A 20,178-nucleotide genomic window follows, 5' to 3' on the forward strand; every position below is an offset into this window, starting at 1 on the left:
CGGTTTCCCGCCCCCCCCAACGTCGCCCGGCGACGCCGCGCCGGCCCGGTGCCCGCCGGCCCCGCCGCGCGCCCCGCCGTTGGCGCCGGCATGTCGGGCCCCGGGCCGCGGGAGCCGCCGCAGGCGGGCGGGCCGGCGGGCCCCGAGGGCGCGGACGCGGCGCCGGGCGAGGCGGGGCTGAGCTTCACGACCACCGACCTGAGCCTGGTGGAGATGACGGAGGTGGAGTACACGCAGCTGCAGCACATCCTCTACTCGCACATGGAGGCGGCGGCGGCCGACGGCGAGCTCGACGCGCGCCTCAGCTCGGCCTTTCTGGCGGCCACGGCGCCGGGCGCGGCGACGGCGGCGGGCGGCTTCGCGGCGGCGGGGGGCGCGGCGGCGGCGGCGGCGGCGGCCGGGGGCGCGGCGTCCGTGTACCCGGTGTTGTGCCCGCCCGCGCTGGCCGACGGCGGCTTCGCGGGCGCCGCGCCCTGCCTGGGCCACGTCGACTTCCAGGAGCTGCGCATGATGCTGCTCAGCGAGGCGGGCGCCCCCGCCGCCGCCGAGAAGACGCCGGGCGCCGACGGCCCCGGCCCGGGCGCGCCGCGGCCCAAGGCGCCCGACGGCGGCGGCGGCGGCAAGGAGAACGCGGAGGGCGCGCCCGAGGCGCGGGCCAAGTCGGCCGTGCGCGTCCGCCTGGAGGACCGCTTCAACAGCATCCCCGCTGAGCCGCCTTCCGCCCCGCGCGGCGCCGAGCCCCCCGAGCCCGGCGTGGCGCTCAACAAGTGGGTGTCCACCCCGGGGCGGCCGGGCGCGGGGAGGGCGCGGGGGGCGGGCCGCGCCGGGTCTGCGCGCACAGGAGGCCGCCAGCCTCCGTCGGGGTGCGGACCGGAAGGTCCCGTGCAGAGGCCGAAGTCTCAGTCTGGGTGCACATGCGGACCCCTGGTGAGGAGGCCGCCGGCCTGGCTGTGACTGGTATCTGCGTGGCCGGGTCTGGGTAGAGACCAGGTGATCTGGTGCAAAGCCAGCGCCACCGCAGCTTGCGTTTTAATAGGGATTGGGCCCAGCTGGGTCTGGGCGCAGGTCAAGTCAGCCGCTAGAAAGCCCCCAGCCTCCTCCCGGCTGGCATCTTAACAGGGGGCCGACTTGCAAGGTTCTGTGCCCTGTGCAGGTGCCGGTGAGCAAGCACTTGGGAGTACTGAGTACACACCCCAGAGCGTGGGCTTCTGTGGTCAGCGCTGTCTGCACGCGGAAGGGCTAAGTTCCAGTTGAGATCGGTGTGCCAGTGCTTCTGAGCACCGAATTACCCGCCTGCGTGTCAGGAGAGGTGTGTTTCCCCCATGTTGACTCAGGTTAGCGGTGTCTTCACTGCGCGCACGGACGCAGCCTTGTGGAAGGAAAGCGTCTTGTCCTGAGGCTTTGACCACAGAGCGTAGCTTCTCCTGCAGCCAGGCCGCCAGCCCGCCAGTCCTGCCCCAGGGGCGACTCCTGGAGAGGAGCGGCCCGTGTGCTGCGGCGGCTCCTCGGCTTTCTGTCCGTCCCTAGCCAGTGGTGGTCCCCATTTCGCCCTCAGTCATCAGAGTTTGGAGAATGGCCAAAACAACAGAGCAAGAGAGATTGTCAGTGACACACAGCCTCCCGATCCTCCGTGAGGAAGAAGCTTGAGCTTGTGCGCCGCGGCACCAGTCGGTGATTGTTCGCCAGAGGTTTCTGTGATGAGGGGCATTCGTTCACCCTAACAGACTTGCGCGTTCTAGAAAAGGTGATTGTACCGCTTCGGGACATTTCCCGCAACACACTCGTCACATGTTTTTTTTTTGTCTCGGCAGTTTGGTCACTCTTATCCGACATCCTTCCGAATTAATGAACGTCCCTCTTCATCAGCAACAAAACAAATGCACGACGTTAGTGAAAAATAAAACTGCCACCGCGGCCACGGCCCTGCAGTTCACGTACCCCGTGTTCACGGCCAACGCCTGCTCGGCCAACGCCGGCTCGAACCCGTCGCAGGTGCAGGTAAGGGGACAGTTGGTCCCGCTTTGCTCTTTTGTAGCGAATGGATCTGAGTTGAGTTCATTTGATCTGAAGGATTTCTCTTTCGCCGAGCTTAATAATCCTTAACGTCGAGAGTGTTTATGTGGTCGGGGAATGTCTTAAAATCCTCTGTGTAGCGCATGATGTCTTTGGCGTGATTTCTGTGGAAGTGCATGTGCTTTGTGTGGAATCGAGGGGACCGACTGGGTCTCATGCTGATAAAGTTCCTGTGGCTTCGTTTTTCCAGAGCTCTAGTAACCCATGTTCTATACTCGAAGCTGCCAAGCATCAGGATATTGGATTGCCTAGAGCATTTTCTTTCTGTTACCAGCAGGAAGTTGAATCCACTAAACAGACTTTGGGCGGTAGAAACAAAGCTTTGCCTGAGCAGGTTTGGATTAAAGTAGGAGGTAAGCCACAAAGGGGAGCGGGCGCTGCCCTGATGTCATTCTGGTGGGGGGGAGGTTTGTAAACATGACATGGTCTTGGAAGTGAATTTCCACGTGGGGGACTTTTCTTCACTTTGAACTTTCTTTCGAATTCCAAACATATTTGTACTTAGTGTGGAAACATTGAGTTTGGAGGCTCCTCTTGCTAGCGATCTCCGTGAACGGAAGAATGACGGGCTTCCGTAAACTTACCGTTTCCTGCAAGTTGCCGAAAGCACTTAATAGCGTTGTTTTTGTTTTTTTCTTATTTTATATTTCATGAGTGAGCCAGGAGTCTGAAACCTGCTAAAAGCTTTAGGAGACAATCTACAGATGGGCAGAGGATTGAGTTGGGGACAAGAGGCCATAAGGTGATTCAGAAGGGTTTAGAAATAAACTGCTGAAGGCAAACCTTGCTCATCTTGAGAGTGAGCTCGCAATCCCTTTCTCCCTGGGAGCCAACTATTTTTTGACTCACTGGACGAGATAACCCCAAGGTTTTCCAGAGCCGGCGAGGGCAGGAGCGGCGGAGTCGCCGAGGCAGCGGGCAGTTCTCGTGGTTCTGCGTCTCCGTGCAGAAGCGCATGTTACCGTTTGCAGAGTTAAAGGTTGCTAGTCAGACCGTGTGCTAAGTTCTCAGCTTCAGGAACAAAGCGTTCCCAGCACTGAGCTCCCCACCGGGTCCCCCGCTCTGAAAGATGTGGTGGTGACTCCTGTGCCACAGATTTATTTGGCTTTTGTTTGGCATCCTGAGAATGCACACCCCGCACGTGTTAGCTGGGGGCCTCCCGCTCTGCGTGTGACGAAATTTGCCGCGTTCCTCCAGCAGAAGTCAAAGCTAGGAGGTGGTCACTCCTCGTGTGGGCAGAATCACTTGTGAGGTGAGGGCATGTTTAACCGTAGGCCACCTATGTTTTGTCTTCTGGGCACTGCGGTTAGAGTATCCGCCGTCACGTTAGAATAATTGCATAAAAGAAAATCTTCTGGAGAAAAAAAATCTTTTTTCATTCTGAACGTCAGAGAAGTTCAATAACTTCTTGGTTTCTCCGTTCGTAGGTGGTAGTTAACATCTGCTGATTAACAGGGGACCTTTGACAAGGTTGTATTGATTACATAATACTCGGAGTGTTCTCGTTTGGTTACAGATTCATGTTCAGGTTTGTGGTTTGAACCTTGGAGCTTTGTGTACAAGTTCCTGGAGTAGGTGCAGCTTTTCCTGTTGAGTTCTGTGTGTCCCTTGCTCGTGAATGCGTATGTCTGGAGTTGAAAATGGCACCAAAGGTATTCAGCACTAATGGGAAGAAGTTAAGTAAAATAAAAAATTAAAATACACTTTTTTCTTCTTTTGCAAAGAAGAAGCGCTATGTAAGCAAGCAATAAATAAGAGGAACCGGAGTAGAATTCGTCAGCTGGACACAAACGTAGAACGAAGAGCCCTTGGAGAGATTCAGAACGTGGGTGAAGCTTCCACCGCCGCACAGGGCGCTTGGCCACCCGCGGAGTCCTCGCAGGCAAACCTCGGGGAGCAGAGCCAGAGCGGGCCCCAGGGAGGAAGGTCGCAGCGCAGGGAGAGGCATAACCGCATGGAAAGAGATAGAAGGTAACTCGTGTGGTTGTTCATCAGCACGCAACTTTATTCCAGTTATTAGCGGTAATAGGCAAGTTATTGATGAGACAGCAGTTTAGTCGATTCACAATGTGTTCAAAGTGGAGAGAGGTTGGCCAGAGTGAATATTGACTTTGTTTTGCTGGGGGGATCGGGGTCCCCAGGACCACCTCCCAGGTTTGATGATTCTTTAGGACTTAGGGCTTTGATTTATTACAGAGAAAGGAACCTGCAAAATTACCAAAGGTGCTGGGTGGGGGATGGGCGTCCAGTGAGCTAGTTGTAGGCTCCCAGGTGTCCCCTCCCAGGGGACTCCCAGATGCACTCAGCAACCCCAGCACCAGCTGTGGCCAGCTGGGAAAGCTCCTGAGGGACTCAGGGCCCCGAGATTTTCTTGGCGGGCATGTCATGGAGGCATTCCTACCTGCCAAGCAGCCAGTCCCAGGACCCCAGGAGAAGAGCCGATGCACAGCATAAGCCATGTTTACGCACATGTTGTGGGTGCAGGGAGCCCCTCCTAACTAACGGTGCTGGGAACCCCTGGAATCTGAGTGTCCAGATGCCATCAGGGGCCCGCCTTGTGAGTAGGCTGCTGGGAGATGGCCAGGGTGCACAGTGGGGCACTTCGCTTTGCCTGGTTCTTTTAAGAATGTTGGGAAAGAAAGGGGTTAGAACTGTCGTTCTATCTGCAGGTTTTATTTAGAATCTGCAATATTTTTTTGAATATTTATTTTTGAGAGAGAGAGAGAGAGATTGACAGGGCATGAGCAGGGGAGGGGCAGAAAGAGGGAGACACAGAATCCGAAGCAGATTCCAGGCTCCGAGCTGTCAGCACAGAGCCCGATGCGGGGCTCAAACCCACGAACCATGAGATCATGACCTGAGCTGAAGTCAGATGCTTAAGTGACTGAGCCACCCAGGCGCCCTGAATCTGCAATTTTATGTAGAATCAAAAGGTGGCTAGTTTTTCTCTATTACAGCTGGATTTTTACCTGATGTTTCCCTAACATAATTAACATAGTCATTCATTGAGAACTTTGTACCAGTTTCCTTTTTATAGCATGCGGCAAGGCAGACGTTCAACTATGAAGGGCGAATGTTGACCCAAGGCGACTTCTTTCCTTTTAAAAGGATATATTAGAGCTAGCTGCCCAGCTAGATCTCCTTCATACACAGGTGCGCTCACACCCACTGGCACACACACACACTCACACACTCTACTTGAAGCGCTGTGTCAGCAAGGACTTTCGAACCAGAAAGGACATTTTTCCTATTCTGATATTTATCACATAAACATTTATTTAATACCTACTATGTGAAAACCCTTCTACCATATGCTGACAGCGAGAGCTTAGATTTTTACTCTGCCTTTTCGTAGTTTAACAGCCTGCAGAGGGATCACCTCTCATCTGAGTTTCTTATCTACAAAGCAGAGCTGGCTACCACACGGATTGGAGACAGGATGAAACACGTGTGTACGTCACACGTGTCTGCCTCTGTGTAGAAGTTAGCATCTCGTAAATGCCAGCTGTCACATTGACCTCATGAGATCGCTACGACAGATTCTGAGCGTATGCTTGGGAAGATGGGCAACGAGGGTTGTATAAGCTGGTAATCGGGAAGAGCTAAAAATGGTGTAAATCATGAGACCACTTGGGATGTAAACGATCTCCAAAAAATGAATGATCTCTCAAATGACTGGGTTTTGGGGCATTATCAGACTGGTCGTGGGTGATCCTTTTGACCCGGGGTCCCTTGCCGATCATAGCTGCAACCCTGAGCTGTGGGTGAGCTCCTTGGCCCAAGGAGAGCTGTCCACCCAGAAAACCCCCCACAAAATTTTGCTTCGCGTTTCCGGGGCTTGGGTCCATGCTTGGTCTGGAGACTGGAAACTGGCCCTTGCTCCTGACCCACGAGAAGTCCGTGGAAACCCCTGCAGCAGGTCGGCCTTGTGGAGGAGGGCCGCACGGTCGTGGCGGAGCGTGGTCCTGAGCACGCACTCGGTGGCCGGGCCACAAGCGACACATTCAGACATTTGCTTTACTGCTTGGTATTGCTTCTGCTTCTCTGGGTGATCACTTTGGATTTTGACCGTAGGCGCAGAATCCGCATTTGTTGCGATGAGTTGAATCTTCTAGTCCCCTTCTGCAATGCCGAGACAGATAAGGCAACCACGCTCCAGTGGACCACAGCGTTCCTGAAGTACATTCAGGAGAGACACGGAGATTCTCTTAAGAAGGTCAGTATTCGGAGCAGGTAGATTTTTCGAATTTTATAAACTTACCAGAGATCTTCCTTATCCTTCTTTCCCTGAGATATCCCAGACTGTTCTTGCTGGAATCCAGCGTCAGGTACTGAGTTCACTGAGAACAGAACTCCGCTCGTTAATGATGTAGCTCTTCGTGTATCGAAATGAGAATCACGGCCGGGGTCCGTTCACTGACGCACGGTGTGAGTGACTGAGTATTGGTTGTCAGGTCATAGATCGAGCGCCTGCTGTGTGCAGTGGATTGTGGGGCTTGAAGGGGTGTCAGAGACCTGGGAGACGTGGTCTTTCGTTACCCTCTGAAAACTTTATGATGGGATGAAGCAAGAATAGTTAAGGGAGAGACAGATACGTGTTAAATAGTCTGGAATTCACGTGCGCTCAGAAGGCGGAGAAGCGAGACTCTTCGGTGGGCCGCGTGACCGGGGACGACTTGGGGGCTTCGGAGCCCAAGCATCTGGCTCCTTGTTGCAGCCAGCGCTGCCTGACCCTGTCTGTCCAGTCCCAGGGGCAATCGTAGCGAGCGAGCGTGGCTCCAGGTAGGACCGAACGCATGGTGTGAATGGGAGTCCGGCCGCCCCTTCCCTGGTGGTTCAGATGGAAGAACGGAGGCGTTCGCGGCTTTGGCTTCAGTGCTCTGCCTCGGGGGGACCGCGGCTGCAGGTACTGGCCTCAGAATGCTGGTGGCCAGGGGGAGTGGTGGCGAGGCCTCAACGAGGCAAGCCCAGCGCCCCGGCCCCGCTCCTTGTCGAAGCCGTCGTGTGGTTGCCGCTGTGGGCTCAGCACCCGTTAGGCGCTGAGCTGAGGTTGGCGCGGAAACGTGGAAGCCTTTTAGAAAGAGCCTCTCGTGTCTAGATCCCGGAAGGGCCCGGAACCGCAGGCGGTTTTCCGTTTCCCTCGTGTCTCCGCACGGCAAGGCTCCGTCCTTCCGTTGTACGCGTTGTAGAGCAGCGTTTACGTCCCGTCTCTTCTAACTGGATCACTTACGGTTGTTTATGATGCACTTACTCTTTGACATTACGTGTTGGAGATCGACTGTTAACTTTGATAAAATAAAGCTTTTATGTATTTTTGTTATTATTTAATTCCAGTTAGTGAACACACAGCGTGATACCAGTTTCAGGTGTACAACGTAGGGATTCGGCACTCCCACACGTCCCCTGGTGCTCGTCACGACAGGTGCGCTCCTTCATCCCCTCACTTGTTTCCCCCGTCCTCCGACCCCCCTCCCCTCTGGCGACCGTCGGTGTGATGTGATCTCTGTAGTTGAGGGTCTGGTTCTTGGTTAGTCTCTTTATTCCTTTGCCCATTTGTTTGATATCATACAGTATGTGTTTTTCTCTGAATGACATGTTTCACTATCATACTTTAGTTCTATCCACGTCGTTGCCAATGGCAAGCTCTTACTCTCTTTGATGGCTGAGTACTGTTCCACTGTGTGTGTGTGTGTGTGTGTGTGTGTGTGTGTGTATCCACCACATCTTTATCCATTCGTCAGTCAACGGACGTTTGGGCTCTTTCCATAGTTTGGCTATTGTCGATAGTGTTGCTGTAAACATCGGGGTGAATTTGCCTCTTCGAATCAGCATTCTTGTAGCCTTTGGGCAAATACAGGGAAGTGTGACGGCTGGGTCGTAGGGTACTTCTGTTTTTAACTTCTTGAGGAACCTCCGCACTGCTTTCCAGAGCGGCTACACCGGTTTGCATTCCACCGGTTTGCAGTGCAAAACGGTTCCTCTTTCTCCGCATCTTCACCGGCACCTGTTGTTTCCTGAGTTGTGAGTCTGAGCCGCTCGGACAGGTGTGAGGTGGTGGTATCTCAGTGTCGTTTTGATCTGATGAGGAGTGATGTCGGGCCTCACGTGTCTGTTGGCCACTTGTGTGTCGTTTTTGGAAAAAGCTTACGTACGTTCATACATACATATGTGTATATATGTGTGTTTAAAAATTGATATTTGTTTATTTAGAGAGCCCACGCACATTTACAAGCGAGGGGGGGGGAGGGAGGGAGGGAGGGAGGGATAGAGGGAGAGGGAGAGGGAGAGACTGAGGAAGGGAGAATCCCAAGCAGGCTCCACACTCACTGCAGAGCCTGATGTGGGGCTCGATCTCATGAAGCACAAGGTCGTGGCCTGAGCCAAAATCAAGAGTCATTATTTTTTTAATTTTTTAACGTTTATCTATTTTTGAGACAGAGAGAGACACAGCATGAACGGGGGAGGGGCAGAGAGAGAGGGAGACACAGAATCGGAAGCAAGCTCCAGGCTCTGAGCCGTCAGCCCAGAGCCCGACACGGGCTCGAACTCGCGGACCGCGAGATCGTGACCTGAGCTGAAGTCGGACGCTTAACCGACTGAGCCACCCAGGCGCCCCTTCCCGAGTTGTTTTAGTACACGTTTCGTTCCGCAGGTCACTGCACCCAGGCTTGTTCAGGGTGCCGGGGGGTCGCCCTTCGAATGAGACCAAGAGCCTGCTGGCCGAGCGGACGATGCAGGGGCGTGTCGGTCCTGTCACGAGGAGAGCTGCTCTGTGGGCCCTGCCTGCAGCAGGGGTGGCGGGGGGTCTGGAGGGTCGTAGGCAGCAGTGGCATGTCAGCCTTAAAAGCAAAACAGCCGGTGGTTTCACTGGCAAAGTGAGTCTCGGGGGAACGAGGAACCGCCACGCAGGACACGCAAGCTGCGGGGAACACAGGGAAGGCCCGCTCTCTTAGGTTTTAGGGGGAGATCGGGGCGGGTCGTTTGGGGCGGCAGTGTGCCGGAGAGGAGGGGGAGTCAGGGTTTGGGGCGGTTTCTGGCTCCGGCAGGCAGTGGCCGGGGCGGTGTTGCCGGGGCAGGGGGGCGGGGGCACCGAGGCCTCCCGCGCCGAGGCTGGTCTCGCCGGCCGGCTGTGGCGCCCGAGCCCCCGCCAAGGCGCCCGGCTCCGTCTCGGGGGGTGGGGGGGTCTCCTGTGCCCGTCCCCACGGGCGCCATCTGATTGATGTTTCGCGCGGGGCCCGCCGTGGACCGGTGGGGGCGGGGGGACGGGGCGGCCGGGGCGGCCTCCGGCATCTGGCGCAGACGTGCGAGGCTTTCGGCGCCCAGGAGGCACCAAGCCGTGTCCAGAGGGCGACGGGGAGATGAGTCTGGGGCTCCGTCAGCAGACACCTGGTTCCCTCGGCGCCCTTTCTTGTTTCTTCGTTAATTTATTTCACTTCCAGCGTAGTTACCATACGGTGTTGTGTTGGTTTCAGGCCAGTTTGTGTTGTTTTTCTAACGAACATACACACAGTACAACGAACACCTCCGCACCCGTCACCCGGGTCAGCGTTTACCGTGTTTACGTCACGCACTCGCGTGTTGGCCGCGCGGTTTCAGAGACGCTTCCAGGCGTCGCGTCTCTTCACCTCTAGGTATTTCTGGATGCGTCTCCTGGAAAATTCTCCCGCGCACCCCCCGTGCCGTTACTGTGCCTCACGAGGCTGATCGCCATGCTGGCATCAAATAGTCCATATTGGCGTTTCCCCGGAATGTTTCAAATGACTTTCGTAGCGGTTTTCCTTTTTTCCTCCAAACCCGCACCCACCCATGGATTATGTATTGCGTTTAATTACGCTTTTAAGTCTCCTTAAGTTGCACCCACTCTGCCCCACCTCACGTTTGCTTACGATGACGTTGAGGTTTGGGGGAGATGAGGTCGGGTGTCTGTAGAACTCTGAATTTAGATGATTCACTTTATATGGGGAATTTTGATAGAATTTCAAACTTTGAGAAAAGTTCCAAGATTTGTACCGAACTCGGCGGGTGCCCACCAGCCTCACTCAGAGTCACCAGTTGCTAACGTCATAGCCCGTTCGCTCTGTCGTGCTTGATCTCTCGTTATATACTTTCCTGAACCGTTTAATAACGACTCGTAGATACCTCAGGACTTGTGTATTTTTGAAGAACAAAAGCCTCGTCTTACGGAACCGGGATACGGTGCTCAGACTCAGGAAATGTCACTTCCGTCCAAAACTGTTGTCCGGCTCAGGGGTAACCTCTGGATTTGCCTGGATTTGCCTGTTCTCCCGATAATGTCCTCTGCAGCTTCCCCACTGGTTATGAGGAGCCGTCGAGAGAGAGGACCGGGAATCTCAGCCCAGCCGCGGGTGGCCCCTCCCTCTGCACCTCCCGCCCCCTCACAGCCCCCCCCCCCCCCCCCCCACTGCCCACTCTCCCGGCAGCACCACCACTTGGTGCTGCGGGAATTCCTGCCCCCACGTCCGCCAGCCTCTGACTGGTTGGTTCCTGTTTCACCAGTGACGGGCACCCTGAGTTAGTCCGTGGCCCTGGGGGTGACGGCTGACAGGCTGACGGTCTCCCCAGTTGGTGCGCAGTGTCCCCCCCCCCCCCCCCCCCCCGCACACAGACCCCTCCTTCAACCTTCCAGACAAGAACATACCCCCTCTTTGGTTCTGAAGGCGAGGACAATCACCTGGCCTGGTGGGTGGGCCCTGGTGGCCCCGTTGCAGCTCTGTCCCCCCTCTGCTCCTTTGTCACTCTGAACCTGGGTGCCTGTGCCCGAGTCTCCGTGAGCCTTGCTGCTCTGTCAGCATTTGGGGGGCGGGCAGAGTCAGTGGCAGTGTTTTCTCGTTTTTTCTTTTTTGAGAAAGGGGCGCAAGTGAGCAAGAGAGAAGCGGGGCTCACCCAGTTCAGGACCCTAACTCACAAACCGCGAGATCATGACCTGAGCCAAAGTCAGACACAACCGACTGAGCCACCCAGGCACCTGATCATGTTTTCTTCTATCATAATTTGCTTTTATGTCCGTTATTTCAAAGCATTACCTATTCTGTCGTTTTTTTAAGGTTTTATTTTTTTCTGTCACACTGAGGTAAAAGCATTTGGCTTTTTACTTTTTCTGTTTTTAAAGCAGAGGTCTCTGGCTACTTTGTATTTCATTTTATTTTATTTTATTTTTATTTTTTTTATTTTTTTTATTTTTTTTTTTATTTTTTTTTTTTTTAACGTTTATTTTTGAGACAGAGAGAGACAGAGCATGAACGGGGGAGGGTCAGAGAGAGGGAGACACAGAATCCGAAACAGGCTCCAGGCTCCGAGCTGTCAGCACAGAGCCCGACGCGGGGCTCGAACTCACGGACCGCGAGATCGTGACCTGAGCCGAAGTCGGCCGCTCAACCGACTGAGCCACCCAGGCGCCCCTTTATTTTATTTTTTTAAATTTTTTATAAGTTTTCTTTATTTTGAGAGAGGCAGAGTGGGGGCGGGGGGCAGAGAGAGGAGACAGAGAATCCCAAGCAGACTCCATGCTTCCAGCACAGAGCCTGACTCAGGGCTTGAACCCACAAAATGTGAGATCGTGACCTCAGCCGAAACCAAGAGTCAAATGCTCAACCAACTGAGCCACCCAGGCGCCCCTGTTTTTCACGTTTTCGTATTCCGTTGTCATCAATGAAGATGGTCTGTACAAAGAAACCATTTTTGAAAGTTTGTTGAGACTTCCATCGTGACCTCTTCTGTTGTCAGTTTTTTAAAGTTTTGTATTTATTTGGAAAGAATGTGTATACTCCATTCGGTGAATTCTGTGTTTGTTAGGTTGAGACTATTTGTGGCGATTCAGACTTTCCCCTCCTGCTCTGCTGTGTGGCACGCCTGTCCCTGCCCCAGACAGGCGGCCGGTACTTTCCCTTCCCGACTTCCTGGTGCAGCTTCCTGATGGGTGCTGGGAACCATCGCCCTCCTTCCTCTTAAGAAATACGCTTTGTTTTTGTAAGGTTATTTTTGTTTTTGTTCTGTAATCTCTACACCCAACATGGGGCTCGAACTCACAACCCCAAGGTCAGGAGTCACTGGCTGTTCCTTACTGAGCCAGCCGGGCGCCCTGAGAAATGCACTTCTTGTGTTTGGCTTCTCTTGTATTAGCACACTCTGGCCAGATATCATCAAGGTGTCTTGATGAGCTGTAAGACTCCCTTGAAACTCCTGCCGTTTCACTTAGGTTTTGTTGAAGTAGATGCCGACTGAGAGGGGAGAGTGGCAGTCGCCCACTAACTTCTGGCCTACAAGGAGGCCTGGCGATCGCAGCCACCCCGGTGCCTCGTGATTGAGAGCTGGGACCCCGTGGGCATCCAGGCCACACCAGCTTACCCGCCGCCCGCACAGATGCCCAGCACAAAGGCGGAGGCCCGGCACCAGTCTCGCAGCGTGGACACTGGTCAGGAAATCTCTGGAGTGCTTTCTTACATCGGAAATGATTGTTTCCTTCTTTGTGGCTTTAATTATTCCCAAGGGAAATTCTGCCTTTTCAGTACAGGCAGATATTTTCTATTTGGGCTTTGGGTGTCAGGATATAGGAAACTGTCAAAATAGGGTTCATCTTAAATTGCATTGAGACCCTAAAACCTGTTAAAGTTCGGGAAGAAAATTAGAGATATGTGCAGATGTAGCGGCTGAGTGGGATAGTCGTTAGAAATGACAGGTGGCCTTGGTCAGATGCCACTTTGAAGGCGGACAGGTGGCGTGCCCCGGCCATTCCAGATGGTTCCGAAGTTAAACTCGTTCAGCAGAGTACTTCTTCCCTTTCAGGACGTGAACTAAATATAAACCCACTACAGCCCAGCAACAAAAGCAACACAATACAAAAACAAAGGATTCGAGCACCTTTTTCCAAAGAAGGTGAACAAATGGCCAGCAAGCGCATGAGAAGATGCTCGCCATCTCTGACCATCAGGGAAATGCGGGTCAAAACCACGTGCAAGTACCACTTCTCACCGTCGCGTGTGGCTGTTACAGACAAAATAGGTGCTCGCAGGAGGTGCAGAGTTGGAACTCGGGGCTGCTGGTGGGAATGTCAGATGGTGCGGCTGCTGTAGACGGTTGTCTGACGGCATCTCAAGAAGGCAGCCCTAGGATCACCGCGCGATCCGGCAATCCCTCTTGGGGGTTATGCACCCGAGAGACTTAAAAGCAGGGACCCGGATGGACGCCTGTATGTCAGCATTCACAGCAGCTCTGGTCTCAGAGGCCAGGATGTTGGAGGCGGGCCCGCTGCCTGGCAGCGTGCGTGCGGAGGGCGCTTGCTCAGCCGTAGCCAGAGAGAGCCGTAGGCAGAGAGGGTTGCCGCAGCACGGGCGCGCCTCGTCGCCGCTCTGAGTGACGTGAACCAGTCACAGGAGGACAGACGCCCCCTGGGTCCACTTCTGTGTGGCCCCTGGAGCTGTTCCATTCGTAGGGACGGAAAGCGGGATGGTGGGCAGGGGCTGCGGGAGGACGAGAGTCATGTTTGACGGGGGACACAGTGTCCGTGTGGAAAGATGAAAAGTGGTGGTGATCACGCGACACTGTGAAGGCAGTTCGTGCGCCGGATAAAACCACATACAGCGGTTAAAACAAAATGTCACGTTATGTATTTTTTACTGTAACAAAACCTTTAAGCCTAGACTCAGCGGCATAAGAATGCTATGCTTAAAAAACTCGTGGAAATGTGTCCGTGCACAAACATGGAGAGAACAGAATACCGAGCTCCTGTGTTCCTGTGACTCTGCTTCAGGGCCAAGATCGCCTCGTCTGTACTCCTGTCCTGCCTCCCTTGCGGGACTATTTTATTTTAAAGCAGTTGCGGACCTAACATTTTAATTTAATTTTTCAATTTACATTCAAGTTAGTTAGCTTGTAGCGCAACCAGGATTTCAGGAGTAGGTTCCTTAGTGCCCCTTCCCCATTTAGCCCATCCCCCCTCCCACACCCCCTCCAGTAACCCTGTTTGTTCTCCATATTTAAGAGTCTCTTAACATTTTGTCCCCCTCCCTGTTTTTATATTATTTTTGTTTCCCTTCCCTTATGTTCGTCTGTTTTGTCTCTTAAAGTCCTCATATGAGTGAAGTCCTATGATTTTTGTCTTTCTCTGACTAATTTCGCTTAGCATAATACTCTCTGGTTCCATCCACGTAGTTGCAGATGGCAAGATTTCCTTCTTTGTGATTGCCGTGTAATGCTCCATTGTATGTATACCACATCTTTAGCCATTCATCCCTCGGTGGACATTTGCTCCTTGCTCTTTATTTCTTGAAGAGACGGAACACTTTGTCCATAGGACGTCTGCCTTCTGCGTTGTGCAGACCCACGATCCCGTTTCCCAGAGGCTGACAAAGATCTGGCTGTCTGCACTTGCCTTCTTTTGTGAGCTTGGGGCTGACCCTGTGCTCGGGACAGCCAGCCTGCCCAGCCACGAGAGCTGAGGCCTTGAAAAGTTCCTGGAGGCAGGACAGCGTGAGCAAGGGCCGTGCCGACGGTACCACGGGAGCCAGATTTTAGTCTTACGGGTGCGGAGGTAACCCCTGACCCCAGGCCTGCCCCGGAACACTTGCTGGTGTGTGTGGGGTAGGTCATGGGTACGGTGTCTGTGTGGGGTGATGGAAAGTTCTGGAGATGGATGGTAGTGATGGCTCTGAAACACTGATGTCCTTAATGCGGCTGATGGAACACTGACACTAAAGGGGTAAAGTGGTATATTATGCTACGACAGAAAATCTGTAAGTATGGCTGCTGCTTTTAAATAAAGAAGGCTTTATACTATATTCAGGCATCATGAGACTCTATTGGAAAGTTAAAAATACATGTAAATGTAACGGAGAAGAATGTTTGAATCCTTTTTATCTTGTACACCCCCTTACGAGATGGGACATGAATTTGTAGATGACGCCTACATATCTTGAAGTAATTTAGCTCATAATTTCAACCTTCTTTGTTTAATTTTTTAAAGGTTTTTTTCATTGTAAGTACTCTCTCCGCCCCACCACGGGGCTCGAACTCACGACCCCGAGATCAAGAGCCGTGCACATTGCACCGACTGAGCCGGCCAAATGCTCCCCCCAACACACAACCTTTGTGTTGTGGAGATAGTTTCCGTGTCTGTAAATTCAGTGCATTAACGGTCATTTCTCAACTTCAGGAATTTGAGAGTGTGTTTTGCGGTAAAACTGGCAGAAGGCTCAAGTTGACCAGACCGGACTCCTTGGTGACGCGTCCCGCACAGGAGAGCCTACAGAGCAGCCCAGCCATGGACGTCAAGTGACCGGCACCGACCGCGAGTTCCCGGCAGTGGCGGCTGCCGCCCGGGGCCCCCAAGCGTCTGTGCAACCCAGGAGCCCCGGCGGTTTGACTCTAGGGGGACGCAGGTCAAGTTGATGGGCCTCCAGTGGGGACGTTAAAGCACGTTGTGTAAAGATGTTTGTCTAGAACAAAATACTTACTAGTCATTCGTGTCCTCTTAGACCATTTGGGGATGAAGACGTTGCCAATTGACAAGAAACTTCTCAATTACCTGCCTGATTCCATCATGTTTCTTAACATGATAACTTTGAAAATTACCATCCTTTGTAATTTCCTTAGTCTTAAAAGGTATATTGCTTTTTACTTATTTTATCTGCATTTTAAATGTGCCTGCTTAGCAACTGGAACAAGTTAAATTTTTCTTAATTAGAAGTAGTTTGGAAATTTCACTCTTTTGTTTCTCCCTCCCCTTGTACCGACTCCATTCACACAGGACCATGTTGTGAGATGTGGTCCATTTCCAGCCTTCCTGCTGGACATTTTCCAGACTCCCTTTGAAGCCATTTTTGTCCGTAAATGAAATATCGTCACAGTGGGTTACTTCACACCCTGATTTCCATATTGAGAGTCCCTACTTTCTGTGTAATAAACTCTAGTGTTTGGAACTGAGTTTTTCAAATGAGTGGCTTTATTTATCACAACAGGTAATAGCAGTAGACTTTCGTGCAGTACAAAGTCACCTTCAATAAATACTGTTAATTGGAGACGGTAAAAGTTTGTACACAAGAAAGGCGGGAAAATCAGACTAGACCATGTGTAGTCGGGATGCCGTACGTGAACTTCTTTATTTGTTACACTGTGGTCGTTAGATTTCATAGATCGTCTCGCTGGGACCATGTCTTTGTCCTTCCACAAATGCTGTGTAAACAAGCTGAATATTTTCTATCTGTGGAATCGTACAGAACTGCGTGTGCGGCCTGTACCCCCAGATGCCACGTCACGTAGGGCTGGGCTGAGGTACGACGTTTCAGCTGTAAATACATGGGAGACAGAACACGAGGACAGGGCATTGGAGGACGCTCTCAGGGACCCAGTGTCCAGTCGCTGCTGTCGAGGACACGAGGGCCAGGCCGGGAGGGCCTCGGGGGACGTCACAGCGCGGCCCGAGGTCTCTTCTGGGACCTTCTGGAGCTCCCTGCTTGCAGCACAGCCTCATCTTCTCCCTCACTTCCTTCAGTTGCGTTTCAGGAGCTTCTAGAACCGGATTTTTCCCCGCCCCCTGCCATCACGGCTCCTTGGCAGGCAGAGGTGTCACAGATGCCGGGGGTCCCCTGAGCACCAACAGCACCAGGGAGGCCGGGATCTCCCGGAGGCCCGGGCTCGCCTTGGGCCCCATCGCGGCCGTCCTTGCTCACGCCGGGTACGCCCTGCGGTCCTGGAGACGAGTCGGAGCAGGAAGGTGAGTGTGGACGGTGGGAATGGACAGCCATTCCACCTGCCCCCCCACTTTGGTCTTAGAGCTATTCCCCACTCTGGAAGGGCCCAGGGGAGGGGAGGGGGTGCGGGAAGGAGGTGAGGTGCAGCGAGAGGTGCGTGGAGGTCCGGGATCTGTCCCAGGGGTGGCGGCTCGGACTGGAGCTGAGCTCGGTCTGTGGTGAGCCAGGGGGGTGTGCGGAGTTGTCTGGTGAGCAAGGACGGAGGTGACCGGGCCCCCGAGCAGGTGGAGGCAGAGTGGCCGCTGCCTCGCGGGCAGCCCCAGGTGTGGGGGCCGGCGGGCCTCGGGCCCCCGGCCCCTAGGGCGTGGGTGCAGGTGAGACCAGGCCCGGAAAGCCGCCTGGGAAGCCCCTGTCTCTCCACAAACATGTATATTGATGTCAATTCAAACGTCCAGGATACATACGGGCCAGTGAAGGGATTGTGTTAGAATTTAGCTGAAATAGATGGTGGGTGGCCTGCACTAAATAGATTCTCCTGAATGGGTTCTCGAGTAAGCGGTTCTACAAAGTGATTCAGACAGTTCCTGACCTTCTAAGAGAGTTTGCCAAGAGAGAACTCGTTCCTTTAGAAGGCCGTTCGTCGCCCAAGCACGCCCCGCGCAGAGTTGGAAGCAAAGCCGACAGCGGCCGGCACACGTACCTTGGAGCCCCTGGTCTCCGTCAGGCCCGTCCAGACCCGCGCCCGCCGAGCCTTTGTCTCCTCGGTCTCCCTGGGTCCCTGTGGGAAAGCAGCGGACGTGAGCCCCAGGTGCGTGACCCACCTTCTGACGCCCACTTTGCAGGCTTTTCCCCAAAGCGACACGCTCAGGAAAACAGCCCAAGCGTCACAACCAGTCAAGGTGGTTGACGCTTGAATGCATCTCGGTTTGGGGACCAAGGGCACCGGCACGGGGCGGGGCAGGACTCCGGGCCGCCCGCAGGGAACCTCGGGGGTTCCATCGGTGCGGATGGACGGCACGGCGTCTGGGAGGGGGGAGGAGGTGTGTGCGTCCGTCTCCGGGGCTCAGGTGGTTCGGGCGTGAGGATATGGGAAATGGCGCTGCTAACTTTGGAATACTTTACGCTTCACAGATGAAGAAAGGGATTTACAGATTTAAGTTTCCCTTGGAAGTATTTTTCTTAGGCTACTTTTCAGAAACAAAATTATTGGATCGGTAAGTTGGAAGGGACTGGAATCGTGAGCGTGATCTCCCTCGTTTGGACCGTGAGGCTCGCTGGCGGGGCCAGCCGGCCACGGTGGCGCAGCTTAGAGGTTGGAAATGGGGTGAGTGTTCGAGGCCGTTTTGGAAAAGGTTAGTGCCCGCCCACTCACACACGGGAGGCTCCGATCACGGGCACCGAGCACCCCGCCGCCAGCACAGGCTGGCCCCGGGGCCCGTGGGGGGCGCGTCTGTGACTTGAGCTGGTTCCTAAATTACATCTAGTGCATCGTCGACCTTTAAAAGGGAGCTCCGTACAGCTTTTGCCTTTTGCCACAGAAACGTTCACGTGTGTCGGTTTTTACGAAGGCACATCCTATGGTGTATAAAGGGGCTTCTGTGTGCTTCTCACGTTTGTCTGTCCTTCCCCCCAGATGTTCTGACGGTATTTGAGAAAAACATCACATTACAAAAACGTGGCAGTGCTCGTGGGAGAGAGAAGGAGTGCGGGGGCCACTCACCTCTGGGCCCAGGGTCTCCCAGCTCTCCGGTGGGACCACGATATCCAGGGGGCCCTCGCGCACCGGGGTGGCCGATGGAGCCGGGGGGCCCCGGGGGACCTGGGGGTCCGGCTGGACCAGGCCGGCCCGCGGATCCCGGCGCTAAAGGCTTCCTCAGGTGAGCTGCTAACTGGGCAATTTGTTCTTTTGAAAAACAAAGGGGCACGCGTTTATTCAAAGCGGATTAGCGGAAGTGTTCTATGCCGCGGCTAACACGTCAGGGCTGCCCGCCTTCCAGGAGGAAGTTTCACAGATTGAAAGTGGCCCGAGCTTGGTGTCAGGGCACGAAACTCTAGTGCTGCCAGAGTACCGAGCAGTGAGTCAAGGCCCAGAAGGAGGCGCTCCCTTTGCGCGAGCTCCTTAAAAGCCCTGTGAATCAAAGTGGCCGAAAGATGCCACTTAGTTCGGAAGGGCTGAAAGGGCCCAGTCCCCGTCCCTCGTGACTGATTCTTTGAGCAGACGTTTAGAGCGCCTGGCCTGGTATTAAATCCCGGGGGAGGGAGCCCCCACCTGGTGCAGATGGACAGAGCGGACCCCCAAGGACCCCAGGCAGCTGGGCAGGGAAGGGGGTGGGAGGGCACTCACCGCTGAGCATCGCCCCACACAGCTCCCGGATGTGCTGCTCGCTGGCCTCTCGCCCCTGAAACGCACCCCGTAAGCTGGTCAGCGGACAGGGGGGCAGGCCGGCACCTCCAGGGGCACCCCGCCATCACTCTCGGGAAGGTGACCCCCGCCCCCGGACGCCGACCTCAACACAGGGAAAGAAGCACGTACCGGGACTCCGGGCTTCCCAGTGATGCCAGGCACGCCTTGGACGCCCTGGAAACCCACGGGGCCGGGCGGGCCTGGGACACCATCCACGCCGCTGGTGCCGTTGGGGCCCGGGATGCCCTTCGGGCCCAGCTCCCCTCGACTGCCGGACTAGGGGAGAACGGGACCAGTGCCCAGAAGCCCCGCCACGCACGCTCCTCCCTCTTGCCCCGCTTCCGGGCAGAGCCAGCTTCGCGACCTGCAGGCCTGTGTCTCCTCTGGGCTTTGCTGTCGGGACGGCTGCCAGCCACTTACCTCTCCTTTGGGACCGACGGGACCACCGGGACCCTGCGAGAGAGGAGCCGTTGCGTGTGTTGCTAGGCAGGCGGGCAGTTGCTTCCAGAGAACCAGGCCAGCGTGTTACTGGTCAGGGATGGCCTCGAACAGCCGGGAAACTACAACTTGACCGCTTCAGGATATCCCGTAAGTACGTTTTTATCTCGCTGGGGTTGTGTTATGACCACTGATGTTTTTGTGACTTAGTTTTCCTAAAGGGTGTTTTCAGTAGCTGCTTTGTACTGTTTCTCACATGTGTTGACTTTGCTCCTGGACGTTATTATCATTATAATAAATGACGCTAAGCTGACAGTCTGTCCCTAAGGTTCCCTTTCCCCAGCTGTGTCCTCCTCAGGAAGCTTCCTGGCTGCCTGTGAACAGGCACGTGGTCCCAACCAGACAGCAGATGGCCCAGGACCCATTCTGCCATGCCGCCGTCGGCGAGAGCAGACGCCTCTGGGCTCCGCAGCCGGCAGGAACTGCCACCCCCATCAGATTATCAGGGACGGGTTTCCAGGGTCCTGCTGGGTCAAGGTCATCCGGGAATCCCCCAAA

At 54.6% G+C, this 20,178-nt stretch overlaps 2 protein-coding genes across 6 annotated transcripts in view; one reads left to right on the forward strand and one right to left on the reverse strand.

Moving 5' to 3' along the window:
* TCFL5 (transcription factor like 5) lies at positions 1-16,011 on the forward strand. Of its 5 annotated transcripts, none has more exons than XM_053890052.1 (6): positions 1-767; positions 1,812-1,998; positions 2,264-2,426; positions 3,798-4,044; positions 6,148-6,289; positions 12,877-13,755. In XM_053890052.1, exons 1-6 carry the CDS (start codon positions 91-93, stop codon positions 12,886-12,888), a joined length of 1,428 nt encoding a protein of 475 aa, XP_053746027.1. In that variant the 5' UTR covers positions 1-90; the 3' UTR covers positions 12,889-13,755. The 5 variants fall into 5 exon arrangements, with proteins under 5 accessions (XP_053746027.1, XP_053746025.1, XP_053746026.1 ...); XM_053890050.1 differs by lacking the exon at positions 12,877-13,755 and adding an exon at positions 15,242-16,011 and having other exon boundaries at positions 3-767; positions 2,351-2,426; XM_053890051.1 differs by lacking the exon at positions 12,877-13,755 and adding an exon at positions 15,242-16,011 and having other exon boundaries at positions 3-767; positions 2,351-2,426; positions 3,801-4,044.
* Positions 16,009-20,178, reverse strand: part of COL9A3 (collagen type IX alpha 3 chain) — a 17,663-nt gene continuing 13,493 nt past the window's right edge. The window contains exons 27-32 of the mRNA XM_053890046.1: positions 19,603-19,635; positions 19,312-19,458; positions 19,123-19,177; positions 18,499-18,681; positions 17,479-17,556; positions 16,009-16,777 (exon numbers count right to left, since the gene is read on the reverse strand). Of these exons, the coding sequence (XP_053746021.1) occupies positions 16,587-16,777; positions 17,479-17,556; positions 18,499-18,681; positions 19,123-19,177; positions 19,312-19,458; positions 19,603-19,635 (687 nt within the window). The 3' untranslated portion in view covers positions 16,009-16,586. The remainder of the gene's footprint in view (positions 16,778-17,478; positions 17,557-18,498; positions 18,682-19,122; positions 19,178-19,311; positions 19,459-19,602; positions 19,636-20,178) is intronic.

The sequence above is a fragment of the Panthera pardus genome, unplaced genomic scaffold, assembly GCF_024362965.1.
Source record: "Panthera pardus isolate Hobbes unplaced genomic scaffold, ASM2436296v1 HiC_scaffold_25, whole genome shotgun sequence".
NCBI lineage: Eukaryota > Metazoa > Chordata > Mammalia > Carnivora > Felidae > Panthera > Panthera pardus.

What these genes read in the sequence shown, in the direction of transcription:
- TCFL5 (XM_053890048.1), top strand. Translation starts at nt 91, where the DNA reads ATGTCGGGCCCCGGGCCGCGGGAGCCGCCGCAGGCGGGCGGGCCGGCG. An exon ending in CCCGGCGTGGCGCTCAACAA is followed by an intron (nt 768 to 1,811) that starts GTGGGTGTCCAC and finishes TTGTCTCGGCAG; the next exon opens with TTTGGTCACTCTTATCCGAC. An exon ending in GGTTTGGATTAAAGTAGGAG is followed by an intron (nt 2,427 to 3,797) that starts GTAAGCCACAAA and finishes TCTTTTGCAAAG; the next exon opens with AAGAAGCGCTATGTAAGCAA.